General features: G+C 48.8%; 2 protein-coding genes across 2 annotated transcripts in view; one reads left to right on the top strand and one right to left on the bottom strand.

The window, feature by feature from the left end:
• Positions 1-14,300, top strand: part of Tnks (tankyrase) — a 169,715-nt gene that overhangs the window by 55,506 nt on the left and 99,909 nt on the right. The window contains exons 7-8 of the mRNA XM_077643796.1: positions 4,653-4,774; positions 9,231-9,322. Coding sequence (XP_077499922.1) covers positions 4,653-4,774; positions 9,231-9,322 — 214 coding nt within the window. The remainder of the gene's footprint in view (positions 1-4,652; positions 4,775-9,230; positions 9,323-14,300) is intronic.
• Positions 10,019-14,275, bottom strand: LOC144113757 (uncharacterized). Its single transcript, XM_077647062.1, has 3 exons — positions 14,266-14,275; positions 13,351-14,192; positions 10,019-10,162 (listed from the first exon to the last, which is right to left on the bottom strand). Exons 1-3 carry the CDS (start codon positions 14,273-14,275, stop codon positions 10,019-10,021), a joined length of 996 nt encoding a protein of 331 aa, XP_077503188.1.

Genomic DNA, 14,300 nt, shown 5'->3' with positions numbered 1-14,300 from the left:
ATGGGACATAGCACAGCGGAAGGCATCCAGCAAAAGCTTTTGAGTGCCCTGGAATGTTTGCCACAGGTAAAAATGGTTCACCTATCTATGGATGGGCCTAATGTAAACTTTAAATGTTTGAAAAATTTGCAGTCACCTGCAAAACAGCTATCAAGCTCATTGTCTGGAGTTTGGGACTTATGGTCTTCACACACTACGTAATGCCTACAGGCCAGGTGTTGTTGGCAGTGAGTGGTGTCTGGACACTCTCCTTTCAAGCCTCAGTGGCCTTTTCTTGGACGCCTCTGTTACTGGCCAGGCAACATATCCTCTCAGCTTTGTCTCACACTGCTGGGGTTGAGAATGTACCTGTTATTGAGCGTGCCATTCTTCTGTGGCCCACCGCAGCGGTGGCCTAGTGGTCTGAGCATGCGGGAGGTGTGGGGTACAATCCCTAGTGCCACCGGGTACCCATTGGTGATACAATGGGTACAAGCTTTCCCCTGTTGTGGTCATCGGCTTACAGTCGGCGACCGATTTTTCGGACTGTCTAGCGTCTGCGAAAACGACCAAAAAATCGGGCAGTCCGGAAAATCAAATTTTACCAAAAAAATCACGAACTTATTACCAATATGCAGGAGGAAGCGGTCAGTAGTATTGCACATTCTAAAGCTCGTCATGACTAAATTTTGCCGCGCGACATGTGCACAGACGACGGGCGGCGATTGCTTTCACGAGCTTGGGCTTGCTGTGCTGCCCTCGACATGTCGCCGATGAATGCACGGGTGGGGACAAAGTCTAAATGGGAAAGCGAACACGCCGCTACGGGAACTGCGCTGCGCCCGCAATACGATGGGCCCGGAATGAGAACGTGAAGATGGTGAAACAATAAGAACCGAGAAACTGCTGAAGCAAGCGCTCCTTCGGCATTGGCTTTTGTCTTTAGGCCTAGCGACTAGAGCCAAATCTGCATCCTGTCTGGTGGTATGCACTCTGTGGTGGCTTGCGTATAATGAGGTGTCTTGCCTGTCATCGAAACGGCAGTTGTTTACGGTTTTAAAATAGAAGAGTCAGGTTTGCAGTGCATTTTGCTGTGGGTACGCTGACCTTGCTTTGAAATGCACCACTGTTTCCTCCCGTGCTTGCCGTCTCCGTGAGGCCGTACGCCTCCCACTCGCTTCACTATTACATCTTTCCGTATTCGGGACGAAAGACTCGGCACAGATGAGTTCCGTGAACTGTGACTACGGTTCAAGTTCGTGCGGCAGAAGACATTCAAGAACAGTACGAATTCAAAACCATGTGGGCGCAATGTGCCGACTCGCGCAGAATTCCAGCATAGCTAGCTAAGAGGCTCCCTTTAAGCTTGAATTTCGTTTTGTTTGATCAATTTTTCGATCTCTCCTTGCAGTTCGAATTAATGAGGTTTCAATTCATGACCCACGTAGCTATCATTCGTTCTAGGAGGGAGCTTGCATAGAGTGGACATACGCGCTATCGGGTGAAGGTTGCATAACCTGCTAGGGTCCTTTCCGGGCTTAGGGATCGGCACCACTTAAGCATATTTCCACGATGTTGGGACGTCTCCGGATGTCCAAATTGTGTTCAGAGCTTCAAGTAACCACTTCAATGCCGGGCTTTCGATATTTTTTAAAACCCCATATGTAAGTCCATCTGGCCCAGGAGAGTTACTCAGTTTTGTTTGATTTATGACTACAAGAAACTCAGCCATGGTGAACAGCGTCTGCCTATCTTCAAGGTCATCTTTGCTCAGAGTCGAGCCCGCCTCTGATGGAAGAGTATTCAGGTAGATGAATGGCACTGGTGGTTGGTCGAAAGCTCCGCAGTACTGACTTGGCGTCGGTCCCGAAGCAAAACATGTTGAACTTGTGGGGTCTTTTGAGCGCTTGCCGATTTCCATCAGACGAAAGATGCGCCATATTGATGCAGTTGTTGACGATGAGCCAAGAGACGTGCACCAGTTCTGCCATCGCTGGTGAAAAACTCACTTCTCATGGTGGCGTGGCGCAGCTGTTAAACGATGTAATGTGTTCCGGCGTTGCAACGAAGATGGGTCTTGAGTGACCGGCAGTTCCGCCCGATGACGGGCTGCCCAGAGTCGAAGATCCGGAGGCGGTTGGTTTTCCTCCACCCAACTTGAATGAGTGACATTTTGAAACGCTGCACACAAAGCTTTGTGCAGATCCAATGGAGCTGACAGCAGGAAGTCGTTGAGTGCCCTCCTGAACTCTGTGACATGGCAACAGCGCTTACGGCTATGCTGGGAATCAGGATCTAACCCGATAAACAGTGGGTGGTGATCGCTGTCCCAGCAGTCTAGTTCTCGGCCCCAGGATACAGGGTGTGCACCATGTTAGGCCTGGAGATGAAGGATGAGACTGGGGATGATCCCATCGGCAGGTTGCGGTGCCTGGGGAATTGAGAAGCACAAACTCTGCCTCATTAAAAGTGTCCAGCACTACATTTCCCTGCACACTAGAGCAGGGGTAACCCCATGTCTGATGTAGGTGCATTGAAATCACCGCCAACCAAAATAGGGCGTCGCGGGTATGTGCCGTGAAGGTGAGCTATCCATCCTAGCTGTAGGCGAGGAGCTCTGCCAGTGTAGGGACGTATGTAGCACGACACAAGAATCACGTCAGTGCGGGGAAGCCGAACCAGCACAGCCACAACTTTTTGCCAATTGTTGCACCAAGATGCCAATGTAATATCAGTCTGAGGATAGCAAGTGGCTACGTAGACGGCGGCCTTTCCTGGTGTTCTGGAGGCAGTACTGCAACGGCCGTCTGGGATAGCTGGGCAGGAGTAGGCAGCAAGTTCAGAAAGCATGGGCAGAGCTTTAGTCTCTTGTAGAAGTAATGCCCACATAGCAAGTTTTACCTAAGCACAGTCGATGAAGGATCTCGCCTGCCTTGTTCAGGAAACCCCAGCAGTTCCATTGTAACACATATCGGTGGATGTTCAATCTTGAGTCCATATTTAGGGAACTGAAGGAAGGTTAGCTGTCAACACTTTTGTCAGTTGTTGTATTTGTCGCCCCACGAACTTTCATCAATGTCACGTTGTGCGGGGGTGTCTTCACTAAGCGCCAGTAGTGCAGAGCGGTTCGATGTAGGCAAGACACCATTTAACTACTCCGCCATTGGATTTGGGCGAGCACCCTTGGAACGTTTGTGCCATTTCTCTATGGCGCGGGCCGCCGCGGTGGCAGAGTGGTTACGGCGCTCGGCTGCTGGCCCAAAAGACGCGGGTTCGATCCCGGCCGCGGCGTCGAATTTCGATGGAGGTGAAATTCTAGAGGCCCCCGTACTGTGCGATGTCAGTGCACGTTAAAGAACCCCAGGTGGTCGAAATTTCTGGAGACCTTCACTACGGCGTCTCTCACAGCCTGAGTTGCTTTAGGACGTTAAACCCCCCCATAAACCATCTCTATAACGTGGTGCTTCACTGGGTAGTCTTTGGATGTAATATTGTAACCGTCCTTGTGACAAAGGCCGCAGCAATGTTGCTCGAAATTAGAAGCCTCCTTAGAGGTGTCTGCGGGATAGGGGCAAGGCGCTCTCATATGTCGTGGCCGAAATCAACGATAACAGTAAACGACTCCAGGTTTGTGGAGGTGGTGTTGCAAGGTGCCCCCATAAAATGAGGTGCGAGTCGGAGCAGACAGAAGTCCTTGCGTAGTAACAAGACACATACGTCCCTTGCGCATGAAGCGAGCTTCCACCACTTTATGTGCGGAACAATCCAACGAAGAAACAAGTTCCTTGGGTGTGACATCTCGGCCTACACCCGACACGACATAACGCCAAAGATCTGAACCAGATGCCAGGTAAGCTTTAACAGTCACGGTGGTCGAAGCAGAGGCAGGCAAATTCTGCAGTTTGCTGTGGCGGTCGACGTCTGATAACGAGCGCACCCAAACAGTCACAGTGTTGGTAGGGCGGAGAATTGGGAAGCCTTGAAATCCACGTGTTCTAAGGCACTTGTCGAAGGCCGGTTGAAGGAGATGGTGTGATAAAATTGACACATCGAAGCATTCGCGCAGCTTAACCACGACCTTGTACAGCGGCGATACGCCAGGAAGGCCTGCCTCTCTTCTAAGCGGTTTCTTGGAAGGATGTTTCAGACTGGCATGTCGATTCAGCAGCACGCTTGGTTGGAGACATAGAGCCCAGAGGACAACAGTGTTCCATCATAGGCCTAGCTTGCTGCAGCTGCAGAGCTGCGAGGGTCGCTGACTATGGGTGAGACGAGTCCGTGATCAGATGGCGGCTAACCACCACCGCATGCAGCAAAGCTGCGGCAATGGCTTTGCAGTCAATCGCTGTCCAAGTGGTCAAAATTGATGGAGCTCACTGAAAACATGCTCTGTCCAGGCTGCACTTCATATGTTTGTCAAATTTTGTCATATGTTGACATATGACATGTGACAACATATGACGAAATTAAGCTGTGTTGTATTTCACATTAGGGAGTACTGAAATTGTCAGTACCTTTCTGGTCTTTTCCCAGGTGTCTTGGTCTTAGCCCAGATGTCACTTTTGGGCATTTAACCTTACAGTTTACAATTGAGAGGAATGTTGCATGTCAGCCACAGTGATTATCTGTGCACTAATGTAAAAATATTTGAAATAAAACAATGACTTGTGCAGATGAATACAAGGGACATGCACTGCTGGATGCTGCCCGGCAGTCTGACCTGGCACGTATCAAGAAGTATAACACCCCCGACATGGCCAACTTCAAGCACCCTTTCACAGGAGACACAGCACTGGTGAGGGGCCCACTTTTTTTACTCTTAAAGTGATGCAGTGTTTTGGCCACGTGCCGTTTTGTTGACTGCACAGACATGGCCAGAACAAAGCTCCATTCTTTAACTCCTTTTTCCTAAAAGTTCACCCATTTTGCTCTTAACTGCTAATTCGAGCTGGGATCCAGAATTTCCGAGACTGGTTATACAGCATTTGTAATGGTACATCTTGCAACAGTTTGTGCAAGTGCTGCACAGCGTACTTCAAGCTGAGTAAACCCATGCATCAAGATGTGCTTGGTTTGCTCGTGAAGTGTATCGCGACATGTAGGGATTTTTGTGATGAAAATCAGTTTTGGTGACAGATGTGGGCCAGAGACTGTACCAATGTGGCAAGGGCTTTGCATGGGTGTGTTCATTTTAGGCATTGCCAGGATGATGAGCGCACAAGGTGCCCTTTAGCCGCAGCACACATTGTTTTCTCTTGATGATTTGCTTTGAGTCCATTTCAGGTGACCCACAGCTGTGACATTTTGCTGTGGGTTACATTTGAAAAAGTGCTCCCTAATGTTGTGTAGTGGTAAAGGTAGTAGGCTTTTTAGGAGATCCTTGAAAATACGGTAGTAGCAGTCACACTCTCGCCTTTTTCTTCTGTCACCGTGGACCTCATGGTTTGCTGATCACATGGCATGTTGACATGCTGTACGCTTGAATGATCACTTGTCATTCATTATCAAGTTTGTGTGTTCAGAGACAGATTCTGTCACTGAATGGACTGTGTTAGTGTCACTTTTGGTTGTTTTTATTTTATATGTGCAGCTAGCTGAAAAGTGCCAGCATATGTTTCACCTGACAGCAGCCATCTAGCTGCCGTGCTACTTATAAATCTGATAAGAGGTTGCTGGCAATGATGCACATATAATCTTATAACACATTAATAGGGTTGTGTGAATATTCGAATGTTCCGAATATTGGAGCAAATAATGAGGCATTCGATTCGATCTTCGAAGTGAATATCAGTATTCAAAAGTCTTCCAAGTTTTTCGAAGTTTGTGAACTGAGGAAAATAAGTTGTTTGAAGAAGCAATCGATGGTCTTATGCACACTGTGGCACTTCCTCGCAATTGCTCCGCTCTGGATGTCTGCACGCGTCGTGTGTTCTTACGGCGCTGCAGCTGTGTCCACAAACTCTGTTTGACGGCTGCATGGTTCGGCATGCTCTCAGGAGCACGTGGGATGTGGCAAAGCCCTGATGTGAAAGCGAACGTGGTGCAGTGGGAACTGCACTACGCCCACCGCATGGAGGGCCTGAAACAATGACTAAAAATGCACAACTACCACCATGAGCGAGGCGAGTGCTCCGACAGCGTTGGTTGAAGCTAGATTAGAGGTGAAATGCCCATTTTCTTAGGAGCAGCGTCTGGCTGCTTAGCCACCGGTCAAGTGCTTATTTGCCTCTGCATAACAAAAGGTGCAATGTTGTACAGAACGCCAACGTCTTCTGGACATCAATGTTTTATTACCAGTTGCGGCAATAGTCAACAAAAGTATAAAAAAAAATGCTGCAAATATGTACACACACCATGTTATGCGAAGATCTTAGTGCAGCTGCGATGTCTATTTCTTCACCGCTTTCCCGCGTTCCCCGAGTTGCATTGGCAGTGAATGTAGTTGGTGAAAAGAAAATACTTGCGCCAACAACAAGCTTACGCATCAGCGGACTTTGTGAGTGAAATGCAGACAGAAACAAACCCACTGTCTGTGCTTAATATCAGGCGTGGAACGAAGCACAGCCCTGGTTTACCAAACTATACTCTGCACATAACTTTAGGAGATTAAGCTTTTGGATGATTTTGGCAAAGCTGCTTTATTTCATCAGCACACTATGTAAGGGCTTCAGAAATTTGGCCACAACTACATTTTGCCACCCTACATGTTCAAAAATATCAGGAGTGTGTGGTCATCGGCACCTGAAAAAAAAAAACATCATGCCGTTCGTACAAAAATACTAATCTAATTTGCGCAGCATGGCGTGATTGGAGGCGGCGACATGAACTTTTACCCAACTGCAGAGTGAGCAAAATGCAGCCACAGCAACGTAAAAAGAAAGAACACACCTCATGCATGGGACAGTAAACTCTTCATGCATTGTAATAAATGGTTCGACCAAAATCGCATCGAATGCACTGTAAAAAAGTCCACTCATTTAGACGATGCATAATTGTGCCAGAGATACAAAAAACTCCCACCGACTGAGGTTGGAATTCTCAACGCAGGTGCAGCGATTCGGCCTGCCGGTAAGCGGTAATAGCGTCCATTAGCGTACCAACCTATCAGTCCGTGTAATTACACATTTTCCGGTATTTGTGAACCAGTGAGTACTGGCGGGAGTGGAGGAGGCAGGAATGCATATTGCTTTCAGTGAACTGGCTTGTAATGGAGTAATTGCTCATTGGCATACACCCAAGTGCAGCCATACGGTTACTAACGAAAGCTGTACAGCTTTCTCAGACACTTTGCAGTGAAAGAAAAATTCGTCCTGGTCCGGGATTCGAGCCCAGGACCACTGCTTCACCGGAGCATCTCTTGTATCGCTTGTATGAACAGACCTATGCAAGCGGCAGGAGGGACCGAATTTCAGTTTTGTCGCACATTTCGCCGCAAACAAAAATTGCAATGACCAGACGTGGGTTCATTTTGGTCACATAGCTCGCTGTTGTCTCCCGAATGTCCAGTTTGTGAACGGAGTACTCTGTCATAAGCGCTGCATCTGAATTGTCACACTCTCCATGTCCAAGCAGACAGCTAAAGCGTTCATGAGAAACTATGCTGCACGAGAAACTTGATATTCGATTGCTCTCCCTGATCTTCAGTTTAAACACATTTTGCTTTCATTTTTCGATCATGCAATACAGAGCCACGTTTGCCCTACTGGCAACAGGCGACAAAGACTACACGCGTGAACTGCGAGCATGGCACTCACTGATGCTGATCATTTGCTCCGTTGAAGCACGGTCGCCTGCTCCCAGTCGGTTGCTGCAGGCGCTAATGGCTTAGCACACATGAGGTGAACCCCACGTGCAATTTCTAGGCTTGGCAAGAATAAAATGGGCGGATGACACTTCCAGAGATCACACGCTGCTTCGTCCGCAGCCCATGGGTTGCAAATTATCAGCCCATGATGGTGTCAGTGTTAGGCGGTGCCCAGCAGTAACAAAACAAAAATCATGTATAGACACGAGTGGGCATCGCTGTCACAACTAACCTGTTCTCTGCCACCGTGCAAGGCATCATCTTGGGTTTAAACTGTGTCAATCGTACAGACTGGCTCGGATGGGGTAGGATATTTGTACCTCATCATTGCCACCCACTTCTGATAATGCCACGCTCTTTGTGCCATTGCGATGGTCTGCAAAGAGCGTGCCACACATTGAAATGGACAGCTGTAGCATCTGCTGCAGCTTGGACGACGGCACCCGCGATGTGGGGCAGATGGAGGGGCGGGGGTTGCATTGGGAGGCGCACGCTTCTGCTTGCATTATCCCATGGGTTACCTCTGCTGGTCCTTGCAAGCATTGTTGCCCATGTAAACAGACTCCTTGTTTCGCACAGCACGTGAATTCGTTCACGGCATGACCTGTGGCAGCATCACACTGTCTGGTATCGTGATTCGAGGTGATGCGGATATCAAAACATGATTGGCCCAGAGTCAGTCTAATATGATCGCTTGCAAGCGGAACGTGGGGAATGGGGAAGTTCATGATTTTTAAAGCCGGTTTTTCGTGGAAAGTTTATTTTTTGAAGTTCGTGAATTTTTGGACTGCTCAATTATTCGGACCATTTTCCCAGCCCCGCCGAGTCCGAAAAATCGGTCGGCGACTGTGCATGCCGTGGCAGACTGACGTTCTATGATCAAATGCGAGTGTATTGGAGAGTGATGTTCGGGGTGCACTGTCAAACAAAACATGGAAGAAGAAACTTGATGGTAGGCAGGGATGATTCCAGGCCTTCCACTACACGGTGGCATTAGAGGGGCACAGTTTTTCAGAGAGCCGAGGAATTCCAAACATGGCAGTTGCCTTCAGAACAGTAAATTTCAGTCAGATTGCCACAGATCTCATAGAAGGGTTAGGGTTTGGGCTAGCTGGTAATCGACATGAGGTTTCATAGTGCACAACAAGCGCTATAGCATCAGGTTCCATAGTGCTTCCCTTCCTTGTTGTGTACTATGGAACCTCATGTAGATCTCATAGCTTCTGTTATACTTCCTTGTCCAGTCTCTGAGCGCATAATGTGTGCATTTCAATGGTACTGGGTGTGCTATTGCTTCAAACCTTTTATAAAGTGGCAGATTTGGAGGCTTGCGTTAGCGTGTGTAAAGAAAGGAGAGAGGAGTGCCATTTACTGCAGCCAGTTATTGTTGTGCTTTGCATTACTACTGCTTATTACAATAAAAGGGCTTCTTGTGTGTTTTTTGCAGCACATGGCTGCAGTGTCTCCTTTTCCAAAGCGCAAGCAGGCTGTTGAGTTACTGCTCCGAAAAAGTGCCAATGTCAACGAAAAGAATGAAGAGTGAGTTTGGCTCTTTTTGTGGGTGTTGTGGGAGGTACTGTTTTTCTTGACCCTTTCAGACACTCAATTGTGTGCATTTTTTCTTAGAGTGCACTGTAGCTTGCACTGATTTCTTTGTTTCAGACAAATTTAGCACTGTTCAAATCTTAACTTTAATGTAAACTAGTGAATGCAGTGAGTTTGGGCGCACAGTCTCATGGACAAATTTTGCCGTACATTATAGGCCCGTTCGATTCACCTGCACCAGTTCTGTAAAGTTCCGCGGCGGTGCCATGAGCGTGCAGCGCCAGTTCCAGAAGTTCAAGTGCTGCTTGGCACTGGCTGCTTCCAAAACGAATGGTCAAGTGCAGGCCAGTTCGCCTGCTAGCCTTGGCGTCGCCACCAAACTGCAGCCAGCAGCGTGGCGCGCAAATCAATGGCCGCCAACACCCCGAATCGCGTGAAGAATTTTCAAACAGTACATCGCAGCGAAGTGTTGCCATGAATCACCCTCGATGTAACCTCGCGGCAGCTAAGCGCTGCATGCACATGTTTACTTTTTAGTTATCATAACCAGCTTTGAGTACTAATATAACTTTATTAGTACAAAGGAACGACACCGGTGACGAGTCCGTCGAGGGCACGATGGTCGAGAGATGCAAGGTGCCGGCGAGGGCCGCTGTCCCCACCTTCGTCGCCGCATTCTTGGGCGGCCACTCACGTTCCATGAGAGTCGGCGGGCCCGTGTGAGGAATCGTTCTCATTGGCGAGTGGAACAATTTGAGTGTCTTCACCGTTCATCGCAAAGCGCAAGCCATCATGCATAGCGCAAGCCGTCGTCTGCTTCCGTGGCGCCTGCAGCTGCACCATTTCGGCACCAACCACTGAGGAGGCGCACAGTTTTCCTGAACTAGGCCTGCACGTCTGCACTTTTTTGAAATGAATGGCATCGTGCAGACGGCACCATCTTGCACCACTGAAACGAATGGTGAAGTGCAGCACCGCGAGAACCAGTTCACGTAGTGCAGGTGAATCGAACGGACCTAATATAATTTTTTTCCTGGTTTTTTGCATTATGGGCATCTAGGGAAAAAAGTGTTCATTTGGTAAACCCTGGTGTTTTGATGTTTACAGTTTCCAGTTGTTTTGATGCTTTGTACATTTTGTACAGGACTGCGGAAAATTACCGTACCGTATTTACTTGTGTAAGGAACCCAGTTTTTTCCAGAAAATTTGGCATTAGTTTGGAGGAAGGGTTCGTTGCCAAGGAAAAAAAATGTTTGACATTTTCTTGTGAGAGTCGAAATTTCATGTAATAGGCCCATCCGTCCACCGGTCCGTTCATCCAGTAAAAAAAGCACATGGTCAGCCGTGTTTGTGGCACCAGTGTTAAGCATCATTCTTTTGCACTTCGAAAGGTGTTTGCTGTATCACGGCCTCATCTGAGGATTTGGTTATAGTTGACGGTGCCGGCCAGTTGCAGCGAGATAAAGCAAACATACTGAACACCAATCCGGTAGGCCAAGTGCGTGTTTTTTGTGTGAACTTAAAAAAACTCACAGGATGGTTACGAATGTGCAGTGTAAATGTTTTAGCGTTAGCTGTGGTGCTCGATCTCTCCAAATCTCTTGGATGTCTGAAGGTCCTGCTTCCTCCTTGGCATTTAGTGTAAAGGATGTTTTATAGCATTCTGGTTTAAACAGCTACGCTCCTCTCCAATGCTCTTGTGCTTGCCAGCTTTCTAAGCATACATTGGCACAGCAGAGCGCGTAGCAGCGTGCTGAGCAAGCCACTGCCGCCGGCGCTCCCGTCAAGGGCCCTGCAGCGTCTTGACGCCCTGCCAAGTTAACTGAGCGCGCCACCCCAGCAGAAGCCCCTGTCAAAAGATAAACACACTGTGATGTTATCGGCACGCAGAATCTTGGTGCGCTGCCAAGGCCTGCGCTGCAGATGGCGTGAAACTGAGGAACGTGCTAAGAAAAGGCAACACTTTGAAAGAAAGAAAAAGTAATTCTCAACTATAAAGTTGTGGGTGGGTTTATTATGCGAGCAGATACGTATTGTTATGTGGCGGCCAGCCGATGAATGAGGCAAGATGAACGATGGCAGTGAGATGATTTATGGCCGCTGGCCTAGTGCGAGCGCTCCGTACCGCGCCACTGCCAGCTTCGTCGTCTTCGTCACACTACCCGGGGCCACTGAGCAATCGTCCTGATCGGTGACAAAGAGACGCGCGAAATGGTGATGGGCTTCAGAGGATAAGGGGGCAGGAAAAAGAAAGTGGTAGGGTGCTGGCCGCCACGATAAAGGAGATGGCTGAATGATTCCTGGCCCGCAAAGCACCCGGGCTGCGGGTCACGAGGAGCCGACAGCCGAGCCCCCAGGACGCCCCGAATGGCATGGGCAGGGGAACAGTGTCGTCACATGTGAGCAGCACCTCCACGAAATCATACAAGGTGGAAATCCAAGGGACATGATGACATGATGGCAGATGAAAATATGATTTAATAGCTCAGGGCCTAGCCCGAGTGCTAAATCCCGCACCACTGGCCTCTTCTTCGTCTTCATAACAGTATATTGCTGCATATATGTCGGCATTTATTTTTTCCTTCAGAAATGATCATCCAAAATTGGAGAGTCAACCTGTACATGGACCCAACCTTATATGCGGGTTCTAAGATAATTTTGGCCAAGACGCGAGTAGTACACACATGATGCCGGCACACATTCCTGGCTGGATGCATGGAGCTCCACGTATCGAAAAAAGAAAAAAAAAGGTTCCTTCATGTGCAAATCAATTTGCTATAAAAATACTAATTGTGCACCGTTTACCCAGCTCGCTTAACCTGGTGGCCGCTTCCCTTACGAGCGGTAGACAGTGCGAGAGCAAGCTTTCAGCAACCTCCGGAGCGCACATGTCCACACTTTGTGCCGGAATCCAAAATCCGAAACCACAAGATCATATTTAGTTCGGTTTTCCGCAACAGTCGAGCCCATTTATAACGAACATGAGCGTCACGCGACATCCATTCGCTATATCCCAAAGTTCGTAGTAAGTGGACCACAGCTTTAAAGACAGTTGCTTGTCAAAACACAAAATTTTTTCTTTGCGGAAAAGTTCGTGATGGACGCCTATTTTTGCAACGCAGATCCGATGAAGGAGATTTCGAGTTTATTTGAAGCAGAAGCATGCTCTTCGCCGAGGCCCTTGGCATAGACAAGTTGTCTGAGGCTCATTATGTAGCCCATTGCAGGCGCGCTTATGGGTGCTGGCTTCGAAGTTTCGTCCTCATCCGATTCCTCCGCGTCACTCTCGTCCCGCACTTCAGAAACGATGCCCTCATCCGTGCACGGTTCCGCGGTGTCAGTGTTGTCATCGACAGAAATAAAATAATTCCAATCAATGTCATGACCCCCCATGTCTGAGTAGACGATGCAGCCACAAATCGCTACCGGGCTGGTCATCTTCCAAAGCATCAGGCTGGGCAGCAGACACTGTGTCGACGAAGCCGGCCTTGCAGAAGCAGTTCTGCACTCAAGTGGCCGTCACCTCCGCCCAGGCTGCTTTCATTATCTCTACTGCTGAATACAATGAAAATGGGCATGGTGTTCCCATCCGCCATCCCGAATTGCAATCAGGGCCCGAGATTTGAACGAAGCCAATGAAACATCCGCACCGCAACAAGAGTGACAAAAGCGCGCGACGGGCTAGACGTGCAATGTGTGTGGTGTTTCGCAGGACGACACATCGACGAAGACTAATGCGTGGCCCCCAGGCCCATGCCCAAAGGAAATAAGCCCCCCGTTTATTGCAACCTAACAAGTATACATACAGACACTGAGTACGTCACGCATGCGCCGAGCATCACAAGAGTACACGTGCACTCGCTACGATAGATACTATCACACGAGGATCGATAACGCCACATCTTCCCTTTTCCTTTGAGAAAACTAAAGCAGCAACTTGCAAAACAAAATACAACAACTATTCACTGGAAGCGGTTCCATGAGTGACATTTGCAAATACCGTACCGTTCCGGCTTTCTTACTTTTCTACCAAAGCGTGTGACATGTTCACCCTGCGCCGCAGGCGAAGAGGTTTCCGGCGGCGGCTGCAACGGATCACTTGGAAGAGCTTCGGTTCCGTTCTCCTCGGGACCGTCTGGGACAGTTTGTTCAATAGATACAGAGTTTCCGTCCTCCTCTGTACCGTCTAGGCTAGACAGAAATTCATACTCCCCGTCCTTGGAATCCGAGCCTCTGTTTGGCGCCTGCTTGATTAGCGCTCGCCGGTTTCGTTCAATCTGGCCCCCGCTCTCCAAAACCACAATATACGAGCGGGGCCGCTTTGCGCGCTGAAGCACCACACCTTTTCGCCTGTAGTCCTTGACCCAAACAGAATCACCTGGCACCAACGGGAACATATGTCGGGCAGCATGCCGGCGATCATAATTTTGCCGCTGAGTCTCCCTGAAAGCCGCGTCTTTTTCCCGTGCTTCTTTGAGATTGGGGGTCTTGGGTGCCAGCTTCTTTGTGTGGAGCGGCAAGGTAGTGCGAAGGCGCCGCCCCATGAGTAGCTTTGCTGGCGTTTTTCCTAGGGGTCCCGGCGTGTCCCTGTATGCTAACAAAGCCAGATGTAGGTCACCAGATTTTAGCAACAGCTCTTTCACAGTTTTTACCATTCTTTCTACCTCCCCATTTGCCTGCGGGTACCTAGGGCTGCACGTCACACGTTTGAATCCATAACAGTTCGCGAACTGGCTGAACTCTTGGCTGACAAATTGAGCACCGTTATCGGTTACCAGCGTTTCCGGTATACCGTGAGTAGAAAACACCTTCTTAAAATGATAAATAACTTCTGTGCTGCTAAGAGAGGTCAGTGGACACAATTCTGGAAATCGAGATAAGTAATCAACTATGAGCAAGTAGTTACAGCCTTTCACATGGCAGACATCCGCGCCAACCCTTTGCCATGGCCGAAAAGGTGTCTCGGTCGGGA

Source organism: Amblyomma americanum, chromosome 1 (genome assembly GCF_052857255.1).
Source record: "Amblyomma americanum isolate KBUSLIRL-KWMA chromosome 1, ASM5285725v1, whole genome shotgun sequence".
In the NCBI taxonomy this organism is placed as follows: Eukaryota; Metazoa; Arthropoda; class Arachnida; order Ixodida; family Ixodidae; genus Amblyomma; species Amblyomma americanum.
This window is presented reverse-complemented; position numbering and strand designations above follow the sequence as displayed.

Excerpts from the sequence above, each read along its gene's own strand:
- LOC144113757 (XM_077647062.1), bottom strand. Across the intron at positions 10,163-13,350 it reads TCACACGCTTTGGTAGAAAA|CTGCAGGCGCCACGGAAGCA; the intron begins GTAAGAAAGCCG and ends GAAATGGTGCAG.